Genomic DNA, 11,498 nt, shown 5'->3' on the forward strand with positions numbered 1-11,498 from the left:
GCTTCCAGGTATGTATTTGAACACTGAGAGGTGATAGGATTTTCAGGTGGCCTGAGGGTTGCTGTGGACATTAAACGCCTGCATCAAATTCTTAGCAACTTAAGAAGTCCCTATTGCAAGTGAATGTTTTTCTCAAAAAACACAGAATGCATCTCCAGGCTGCCAGAATTCCTGCAGCTACAGGTATCAGCAGTGGTAATCTGCATATGTTGTCTCTGTAGTTACTGTTGTCCAGACGCATTCCTGAGCTCCTAAGGCATGTCTCTGTTTTTATGTGCTTTTGGTTTTGCCAAATATACCTTCAGTGAATGTCTAGGCTAAAAAATAATTATAATAAAAAAGCAGCATGTTTGATGGCCTTAGGCAAATCTTGCTGGGGGAAAAGGGATGGTTGAGAGTGTGGTTGTGGGCCACTGGTTCAATTTGAGATGCGCTGTGCAATTAGTGCTTTAAAGATGGTGAGAGCATTTCAGCCACACCCAGTCACCCTGCAGTAGTACTCTGAGCTCATCATTCTTACTGAAGGTATCTAAATTTGGTCTCTACTGGGGAGTACTTTATACTAGATTGATTTGGTCTGGTTTGTTTTGGTATAAGCATGGTTGCAAGACCAGAGAACAAACCTAGCTGGAATGAAAGTGCCTCTCTTGCTTGGTGTGTAGAGATTACAGTATGTTCCTGAAAAAGAACAATATATATCAGTCTTCTAAATGTCATATTAAGACAGCACAAATGAGACAAGAAAAAAAAAATTAAATGGAAAGACAGAATCTTAACCCTCTAGGTCCTTATCTCATACATATCTCTGGATGTTCAGTGTAACCTAAGTAAGAGAAGGAAAACCAGATTTTTCTGCTTCCTCAGTGTGCAAGAGACAGTGGTCTCCTTTTTTAGATTTCTTGGCAACATCACTAGCTAATTTATCTTAACTGTTTTTTCTTCAAGACAAATGATGAAATCTCTGGGTTTTTTTGTTCTTTGTTTTCAATGTGTGCCATGCAGGAACTCCGCCAGTACCTGTCCAACCTAGCAGACCAGTGTAATAGTGAAAATAATGCTGTAGATATGCCTCTTGTAATCATTTTGGACAACTTGCATCATGTTAGCTCCCTAGGAGAGATCTTCAACGGACTTCTAAATTGCAAGTACCACAAATGGTAAGCAGATCTTAGAACACATGCCACATCCAAGAACGACATTTCCTAAGTATGTCCTGAAAAAGGAAGTCTAGATTGGTCTGGTAAAGAGGGCTGAGATGGCCAGACCATCCATATTATGGACAGCACTTCACAGATACTCTCTTCATTAAATAATCAGTTATTCTGTAATCGATAATTTAAAAATAATAGAGGATTTGGGTGATTTGCATTCATTTAATGCAATACATCTTAAGTACTAAAAGCCATTTTTGGTGGAAGATGCTGCTCCAAAACTTCAGTTTTGCTGTCAGAATTTGATGTGCTCATAAGCTATTGAGAATCTGGTTGTAAGTACAAAGTTTTCTTTGACTCACACAAAAAAGGTTTGAGTAACCCTTTTTAAGTTACAATTTCACTACATTTACTTACTTGGTTTACAAGTTTGATGTAGTTTTTGTTTGTTTGTTTCTATTAACAGTCCGTATATTATTGGCACAATGAACCAAGCCACCTCCTCAACACCGAATCTTCAACTTCACCATAATTTCAGGTACTGTTTATTCATGTTTCTCGTTTCTGTCTGAGGGCTCACAGAGTAGTAATGGCTGCTGAGTCATCTGAGGTTGTTCTTCTCAGCTGAAACAGGAGAGAAATACCATTCTCTAGTATCTGCTGCCCCAACGTGTAGCTTTATGTTGTCACAGAATCACCAAGGTTGCAAAAGATCTTTGAGATCATCCAGTCCAACCATCCATCTACCACCAATATTTCCCATTAGACCATGTGCCCTAGAACAGCATCTTCTATTATTAAAATAACTGACATTGATAAAGCCTTGACTTTTCCAAGGAATTTTAAGATATTTGATCCTCTTAAGAAGGTTGAAATACGACAATAGGCAAAGCAGATACTGAATGAGACATGAGATGAAGCAGAGCACAAATATTTCATCTCATGAATTCATCATTTGAAAATAATTTTTGGTAAGAGTAAAGATGATTGGGATAGGCTGTTTTGATGGTGATAATAATCCAGAAACGATACGAAAAATGTCACCCAGAATAGTTTTGTTCTGTAGCGCTAAAGAATAATGATGGACATTTTTCCTGTTCTGTCACAGATGGGTGCTATGTGCTAACCACACTGAGCCAGTCAAGGGCTTTCTTGGCCGTTTCCTGAGAAGAAAATTGATTGAAACAGAAATCAGCAGCAGAATGAGAAATGCAGAGCTGGTTAAAATTATTGATTGGATTCCTAAGGTCTGGCAACATTTGAACAAGTTCTTGGAGGCCCACAGCTCCTCTGATGTTACTATTGGTAAGTGTTCTGCCCAGTCTGTCATGGGGTTGCATTTCCAGGCATACATCAACATGTGTATTTCCTCGTGCATGAAGTATAATATGCCTGGTATATTTCTTTGTACTACATGGGGTAAAATGTTCTCTTAAAAACACTGCTTTTGGACAGTAGCATATTCTCAGACAAATGGTACAAGAAGTTTTCAAACTCTTTTCGCCCATTTTGACAGACCTCTTAAGTCATTGATGCCAAAACTTGTTATGAAATGCAGCTAACTGGTTTTGTCTTGAAAGCTTTAGTCTTTTGAGTTGTTGCAGGGGATTTTTGACCTCTGAAGAAATAGCACTTCACCAGATTGCTACATTTGTTCTTCAGTACTTGCCTTCTTTCTCTAAAGAACTGGAAATTGTCGTTTGATCCTATTTTGGTTCATGTCACAGTTATTTGAGTATAATATCTGTCCCATTCCCAGGTCCACGGCTCTTCCTCTCTTGTCCAATAGATGTAGATGGTTCAAGAGTTTGGTTTACTGACTTGTGGAACTACTCCATTATCCCATACCTGCTGGAGGCAGTCAGAGAAGGGCTGCAGGTAAGCCAACAGAAATGAAGACTCATCAGTCTTGAGTAACATCTGTGCAGAGGGCAACACAGCATCAGATGAAACTGAATAGCAACAAAGTTTTCTGTGGATATAACTGTGCAAACCATCTTGGAGTAAGGAGTGGAAGCACAGAAGCTGCAGACTGATTTTTTTTTAAACAGAGGTTAAATGCCAAACAATTGATGTTTTCAGTGGGAGTTAGACATATAGTACCTTTCATTAATCTGTTCCAGGAGTACACCTTAAAACTGTACCATGCATCAGAAAAACATTTTTTGTGGTCATTTAGTTATGTAGGATTGTCCTTTGCACATCAAAGCAAATCTTTCAGCAGGGAAGGAGCAACACCGCATACTCTGAGAAGCACCTAAATGCCTGATGGGATCAGTATCAGTGACATACTGATTATTTCTCAGTCTACAGTATGAATTTTCGAGTAGATCTCTGCATAATTCTTTCAGAGTCTGTAGTGAATTCATCACTGTCTGTTCTTTGTATATTATTCGTACACTCTAGCAAGTTGGATAGTTTGGGGCATTGCCATATGATTCTTAGCATCTCTTTGACTATGAAGCATGTTAGAATCAGGAGGAAGGCTTAACAGAGGTTTGCTATGGATTTACTTGCCAAGCAACTATGGAAAGAATGACCTTTTTGGTTCTTCAGTTCTCAGAATAAAAATAGCAGCACGTAATTTAAAAGGTCGTTGTGGAGACAGCAAAACCAAATACCAGTAAATTCTGGGTATTGCATACATTAAAGTAGTTATTTTTAATAAAGATTTCTTTCTGTGAGAAAACTCCCTGTGTTTTTGTAACGTGAAGACCCAGGACAAATGAAAGGTTTGTCCTGTTAGTGGACAGGCTCATTTTAAAATGACTTCTTTTGCAGTGAAGCGAAATGCAAGATCACACATGCAGAAATAGAAAGCTGGGTCACAACAAGAGTGGAAGGTTTACAAAGGGCTGAAGGTAGATGGGAATTGTGAAGTGTGGTAATGTATTGGGAGCTTGTGTTTTGATGACAGATGCCATTGTAGGGACATAACCTATAATCCAGTACTCCTTCTGTGTGTAAGAAGACACATTAGAAAAGTGCAAGATGTTCAGAAAAGAGCAGCAGGTATCATTTAGGATACAGAAATCATTGTATAGTGAGAGATGAGCAACTTAGGCTGCTCTGAGGAAGCTTAATGGATGTTTGGCAAGTTTGGACTAGAAAAATTTAAACTTAGTAAGACACAGCTTGTTATTAGTAAAAACAATTCACAGCTACAGTGCTTTACTGCAAAAGTATTAGGTTCTCCATCACACACACACACACATATATATATATATGTATATGAGGCTGAAATCTTTCTGAAACATGAAATAACTCCAAGAAGTTACAAGCTTCGTGGAGAAGCAGTTGTGTCAAAGGATTTTATATTGTCCACTTAAGAAGCACACTGAGTTTCATTTGCTGTTTCTACAGCGGGTGTTTGTGGATGTGGAAGTGAGAAAAGACAGCTTTGTCATAGAAAACTTGACTCTTAACTCATGGCTCCTCACAGCTTCTAAGTGCATGAATTCTTCAATATGTGTTTTGGTCAGAATTTTGACAGACACAGTTTGCCATTGGAATTGTGATGGGGCCTGGAGTCCTCATCACTTTGGTGTAAGGAACGTAATCAGTGTTTAAGAATGCACAGGGGTAACTTAGCTAGAAATAGAACAGAAGGTGACACAAAGTATTTCACATAAAACTTCCTACAGGGTTCCTATAAAGGAAAGTAATAGGAGCCAGTAATTTTTTTGACCTAAAATCTGTGAAGAGGGCAAATGTAATGATTTTGTTTCCTCTTGAAATGGAAAAAAAAAAATGAACTGCTATCTATGGCAATGCTTGGGCTTGTCATAGTGATCTGAAGCTCTCCATATCAGCTGATCAGTAGGTATGGAAAATAATGATGAGAAAGCACATCAGTTAATAAACCCTCTTTGCCCTCTTTTGTCTTGCCTGCAGTCTTCATCTTTCTTTAGGTGATCTGAATGGCTTGCATTCTAAGTGTAGTAAAGATTTCAGTTTCTCTCTTTTTGCTTTGGATTCTTTATCTGCTTTGATCCAATTTCCCCAAATTCCACAAATTCACTTCATTTAAGTTATTTCTTCATTTATTCTGGAATTTCTCTTTTGTTGAGTCTGTGGAGAAGAATAGAACTCATGTAGTCAAAGAGCAGCCAGAGCCCTGCTAATTAACAAACTAATGCTAGAAATGTGTGTTCCATTTTTGGGCTATTTTCTGTCCCCTACACCCACAAAAGCTCCTTTGAGAAAGCATCCTCTCATATGAAATCGCCTGCCAAGAAGGAAGGGTGGACTGCTGATTTCACTCTGATCTCTCTGGACCTAAACTGAACTATTTGTATGTTTCTGTTTCTCATTTGGAGAACTATTTTGGGTCAAAAACAAGTGAGCCAAAGGGATCCTTACAATAATTGCTCCCATTGGGGCTGCTGAGGTTTTGGTTCCTCAAACAGCAATGTGAAAATTACAGGGTTGTTAAAAAAAAAAAACAAAAAACAAAAAAACTTTACCCTAGTTCTTCCTGCTCTGTGTATTGATATGGAATACTGCATCAAGAAAAAGAGGGCCTAAACTTTCTGTGGCTTCATGCAAGGAGCAGAAATCTAACAGGTTGGTTCATAAAGCACCAGAGGGAAATCACTGCTCATACTCCAGTATGGCTTTCTGAGCCAACCTGTCAGATTTCTGCTCCTTCATGGCACCTTCTCTCTCTAGGAGGCACTCATGAGAAAGGGATAGAACTGGGTGCTGTGGAAGGGAATAGTGAGCTGGTACCTCAAGTAGATCTGTGATGATTTCATGTGCTGCAATGCAAATGTCACTTACATCTCATTCTGAGAAGTGTGGTAGGAACTACATGGACCTTCTGGGCGGTAAGGACGTGACAAATACAAAATTCTCTGCACTTACCAACAGTCATGTCTTCCTGTAAATTTGAGAACAAGGTAAGGTATGAGATCTGGTTAGTCACAGCTTGAAGACATTACGCTGGGAAAACAGCACAGTGCAGATGAAGGATTAAGCACGTTTTGTTTGTAAGATTGCCTAGCACCACCTGCTGGGCTCTCCCTGCTGCAGTGCTGCTCCAGAATATACTTAATGCTTTGCCATTTATGGCCTCGTGAGGATCAGCTCTAGAAAGCTCCAAAGTTTGCCCTAACTATTCCTGGTTGGCAACAGAGAGGATGATAAAATTTAGAGGGTGGGAAAGAAGTACTGATGAGCAAAAGGAGGCAGTCTTATATCCATCAAAGAGCTGGCAAATTCCTGTCCTACACTGGTGCTTTTTTCCCCCCATGCATTTTATAGGAAAGTGAGAGGTCTCCAAATTCATGTGACAAAATGCTAGTAATGGACTCCAGTTGTGGAAGGATAGTTGGGCCAGAAATGCATAAAGCTGAAGTTAAAAAGTTTAAAGTCACTTCAAGTTGTACTTACATTTTTAAAAGTAATATGACATTCAAACGAATTTATTATCTATTTAAGGCAAACAACATAACAAGAAAGATATATAGGGATTCAGTAACACAATCTGCTGGAAACAAGAAAAAGGTTTTGAGACAGCATACTTACTTGAAATGGGAACAGATAGCCAAATTCTGCTGGCACATTTTCTTGGTTGAGTACAAAGAAAATCTCTTGGCTTGAAAACCATGCTTTGACATCCATCCATCACTGTTGCTCGATAACAGGTATCACGTTTCCTCCTGTGCATTCTTGTAGCTGCAGTCTCACAGCAACGGTGGACAGATAAGCCAGCTGTTGTTGTGAACTGAATGTGATCGTTAACAGTCTGTCCTTTGTATTTACTTCAAGTTTAAGGGAAAAAAAAGGAAAAAAGAAAAAAATAGCCACCTTTCTGAATGGAGGTTATTTTTACATCTCCCTTTATTCAAATGGCGCCCACAGAAGGGTGCTGCAGTCTCAAAGGAGGTGGTTAGCCTCTTCAAAGCCATTTGCCACTTAAAAATAATAAAAACTTTGCCATTGGAGTAATGGCCAATCTAATTTGGTTCTGTTCAGCTCTGCTTGAAAGTTTCTTTTGCAGTCGAAGAATCATGGCACATTCATTTTGGTTAGGTAAGCAGTGAATGAAATGGTAGGCAAATGGGAATGTTTTAAAAGAAAGTTGTTCCCTTTTCCAGCTGTACGGGAGGAGAGCTCCCTGGGAGGACCCTGCCAAATGGGTAATGGACACGTACCCATGGGCAGCCACCCCACAGCACCACGAGTGGCCTCCCCTGCTACAGCTGCGACCTGAGGACGTGGGGTTTGATGGCTACTCCTTGTCACGGGAAGGCTCGACCAGCAAGCAAGTTCCAGTGAGTGATGCTGAAGGAGATCCACTGGTAAGCTTCTCCTTTCTGAGACAGTGAAACTGCCTGGTTTCCCTTTGTTAAGGGGACTAAAAGCAGGAGTGAAAAGATAACGGAACAGCAGAACATGTTTTAGCTTTCACTAGCTCACATATAGAGGTACAGGCATCATTTCCAACTCAGTGATTCTATGGTTCTAAATATCAAGCTAGAGATTTGTACCTTCAGATTAGCCTAATTCAACAGCTCTGTATGCATTTCCATGTGTCAGAGCAAGAGGGGGGAAGGATGCTTGCAGAATCTTGTGGACTAATCATAGAATCGTGGAATGGCCTGGGTTGAAAAGGACCTCAAGGATCATTTAGTTTCAACCCCCCTGCTGTAGGCAGAGTCCCCAACCACCAGGCCAGGCTGCCCAGAGCCACAACCAGCCTGGCCTTGAATGTCTTCAGGGATGGGGCATCCACAACCTTCTTGGGCAACCTGCTCCAGTGTGTCACCAGTGTGTCACCACCCTCTGAGTGGGTCAATTCAATCTCTTCATTTTTATCCTTTCTGGAAAAGCATACAATTCATGACTAATTTGTATGTTGCCATAGCATGTTTTAAATGTAATTCCTCTTTTCAGACACACAGGAATAATTACTCCAGATGTCTGTTCCTTACCTTTGCATTGTGCTGGCAAAGTGAATGCAGATGTGATTATCATATAGAGTTGATACTGTTTCTACCCTCAGAATACAATAATTGTGTGCTTTTTTGCCTCTGTAGATGAACATGCTAATGAGACTGCAGGAAGCAGCCAACTACTCAAGTCCCCAGAGTTATGACAGTGACTCTAACAGCAACAGCCATCACGATGACATTCTCGATTCATCTCTGGAGTCAACGTTGTGATCTTCATCGGATAGAAATAGGGCATTTCCATGATTGCTGTCCCACTTGACAAGAATCCCAATCACAAACTCATGAAAGGAACGTGTTCCTGGGCTGGGCTGGTATCTCAGTATTAGAGCTGCAATAACAAGAAGACACTTAGAGTCAGTCTTGAACCTGGGTGCAGGCAACCCAAGCAACCTTTGTATTGTTTTTCTTCTTACAACGATAAGAGCTGCACTATTCCTTTGTTTTCTTCTGTTTAGTTGCTGTAAGCTCTCATGCCTAAGATACTGAAGATGCTAAAAATAGTCATCATTACTAAAAGAAAAGGCAGTTAAAGGGGGTGGATTTCACAACTATGAAGCAAACAGCTTTGTGCCATGTAGAGAAGGAGAGGGGAGAGGAAATTTTTGCCTATGCTGCTTTTGACCAAACACATTTAGGTGAGGGCTGGACTTTTACCAATCAGCTTTGCAGATTAAACTCAGCTTTGTATAGTTCTGGTGCTATAACAATACTGCTTGCCTTGGTATAATACTCCATAAAGGCAAAGCTGCTAAACAGGGAAGTTTAAATAAGTATAATAAAAGGGGGGGAGGGGGGAAGAATGAAAAGAAAAAACACTGCTCTCCTTGCCAGTCTGAGACCTTGGCTTTCTTTTGTTATGTGTTTGTAAAGATAGACATATATATAAATAGGAATATATAAAAGTATATATACAGTCTGAACAAATCAGGTTTTTTCCAGCACTGTGTAACCATCAGTCCTACTACTGGTTAACTATCAGGTGGCCCTCTGCTGGGCAGGGCCCAGTTCTCCTCCACATCCTTCTGTGATGCTCAGTTGACTTCGGCGGGGGGGAGTTTCCCTCTTCTGCAGAAGTCAGCACAAGTCCTACAGCTCTACAGGACCTGAGGGAGCACAGGGGCATCCCGTGAGCCCTGTGTGCGCAGGGTAGGTAGCTACACCCCTGAAGGGATGGTCAGACTTTCAGTTCTTAATTCGTGCCATGAAACGTTACAGCAGTTTTCTAAAAATGTTGGGTTTTGTTCAGGGTTTTTGTTCCTGTCAGCACAACCATGAATGGATTAATTACAACTCAGCTCTGTGACAGTTCCAAGTGCTACTCTGATGACCATGTTTCCTCCCATGGCTTTTCTTTTTAACTGCAAAAAAAAAAAAAAAAATAGTATTCTAGCAGGAAGGAAGGTACTGTGTCTTTTGAGTTTACCCAGGCCATACTTTTGAGTTTTGGCAGAGCTGTGAACCTGGTTTTATTTCTCCTCCTCTCCGAATATGCACACCTATGCTCTCAGCGTTAAGGCTTTGTACTTCTGTTGGGGAACAGGAGCACCTCACCAAGAATTGCACTTTCCTCTCCGTGGAAGCTGACGCTCACACCAGCAGCCCCACCAAGCCAGCTGCACTGGGCTGTACCTCAACACAACACCATTCCTCACTGTTGGCCTGTACGAGCCTTTCCAGCTATCTTTTGGTGCTGAATTTTGAAGCGATGCCTTATTTTGTACTAATTTTTTTTTATTATTAAATTAGTGCTGTATATTCTGGGATTTTATTTAAATAAACAGGGCTAAGTCATCTCTTGGAATATCGTACATTGCTGTGAATATGGTTTGGACAAGACACTAGAATTGGTCGCAGTGTGACAAAGAGAAAGGAGGGGAATGAGAACTTTTCAGGTTCATATCAATCTGCAGCTATAAGTCCTTGAAGAGCTCTTTTATCCATGCAGAAAAAGAAAAAAGAAAAAAAAAAAGATTTTCAACTAGAATAAATGCTGTCATTATTAAATTACAGAAATGTGCTGGTGTTTGTCAATGTACAGAAAGAAAACTCATTATGAACACTTCTTTAGGAGCCTGTTAATCCGTCTGGGTTTAAAGTAATGGAAGAGACAAGTTCATGCTCCTGGGACTCAGTTGGAGAGGATAGCTTGATGATACCTCATTACTTCCTGTAACATACCTGTGCTTACGTTGTCTTACTGAGCTGGTCTTGAATCTGCTCCTGTTACAACTTCTAAGTGCTGATGACTCTTTTTTTTATTATTATTTTAAAGAAAAGTATTGTAAAAGAAAAATTAAAATATTTTAATGACAGGGGGGGGAGGGGGAAAGCTTGCTGTTGTTGCCATTTTTAACTCTCTGAACTCTATTTCATTATGTCACTGAAGTACCAAGGGCTCACTCAGCCAGTGTTCCTGATGTGGTCTTGGTACTGTCCACATGGGATGTGTCTGTATGGAATTAAACACATGGCATGCTGGTGATGACTTACAGACAGGTTGATTTTTCCAGTAGTCCTGACAGTTCTGCCTCCCAGCACTGACCTACCTGCTACTACTGTGAATCTTGATGCCTAATCTTCCAACTCAATCCATGCAGACACAGTGTGTGCCTGTTGCAGGGCTAGGGCTTTCAATGGACTTAATATCCTAGAAAACATCTCAGTTAATCTTTAACTGAGTTCTGTAAGACATGTTTATAACGGTGTTTTTATTTGCGGGGAATGGGGTGCTTTTTTTCTCATATTTAATCCTGTGCTTATGCCCAGGAAGGAATTTCTGTTATTATTTGGTATTGATGCTAGTTTGGGTTACAGTGAAGGGCAATGTGGAGTGGAATGCTCGTCCTCAGCATCACAGGATTCAGTGTCTTTCCGAAACTTGGGGAGGCAGGTTTACCCACAGTGCACACATCAAGTGCACACAGTGCACACATCAAGACTTCAGTCTTTCTCTAAGTGACTTTCGTCTCACTTAAGGCTTTTTCAATGACACTTCCTTTCCTTTTGCCTTTTTTTGTTGTTGGTTTTTTTTTTTTTCCTACAAAGTTGGCTTGTTTTAAAGGAGAACAACAAGGGAAAAAAAAAATGAATTTCTATGCAACATTCACGTTGTGTTAAAAACTGAAAATATAAACCATTTTCTTCAAAACTGCCAAGAGTGATACAGGCCATAAATGAGATGTGGTTTATCTGGGGAATGGGAGGGGGAGGGGGCTCATCTTTTTGTACATTTTGGAAGAAGCAAACTGGTATTTCATTGTTGATGCTTAACTTCGATATTATGTGTATGAAACCTTGTCTGAATGTGGCAATTTTCTTTCAAGAAAAAAAAAAAACACAAAAACTAAGCAAAAAAAAAAAAATCTTTCTTTGTCAATATTAAATGGAA

At 40.1% G+C, this 11,498-nt stretch overlaps 1 protein-coding gene across 2 annotated transcripts in view; it reads left to right on the forward strand.

The window, feature by feature from the left end:
• The window catches only part of NAV2 (neuron navigator 2), a gene marked incomplete at both ends in the record, with an annotated part of 305,316 nt that extends 296,996 nt beyond the window's left edge, over positions 1 to 8,320 (forward strand). For both annotated transcript variants that reach the window (XM_079537585.1, XM_079537584.1), the window contains 6 exons: positions 1,003 to 1,157; positions 1,618 to 1,689; positions 2,260 to 2,456; positions 2,911 to 3,029; positions 7,253 to 7,456; positions 8,195 to 8,320. In XM_079537585.1, coding sequence (XP_079393711.1) covers positions 1,003 to 1,157; positions 1,618 to 1,689; positions 2,260 to 2,456; positions 2,911 to 3,029; positions 7,253 to 7,456; positions 8,195 to 8,320 — 873 coding nt within the window. The remainder of the gene's footprint in view (positions 1 to 1,002; positions 1,158 to 1,617; positions 1,690 to 2,259; positions 2,457 to 2,910; positions 3,030 to 7,252; positions 7,457 to 8,194) is intronic.
• Between the last annotated feature and the right edge of the window lie 3,178 nt (positions 8,321 to 11,498).

This window comes from Tetrao urogallus, assembly GCF_951394365.1.
Source record: "Tetrao urogallus genome assembly, chromosome: 6".
Lineage (NCBI taxonomy): Eukaryota > Metazoa > Chordata > Aves > Galliformes > Phasianidae > Tetrao > Tetrao urogallus.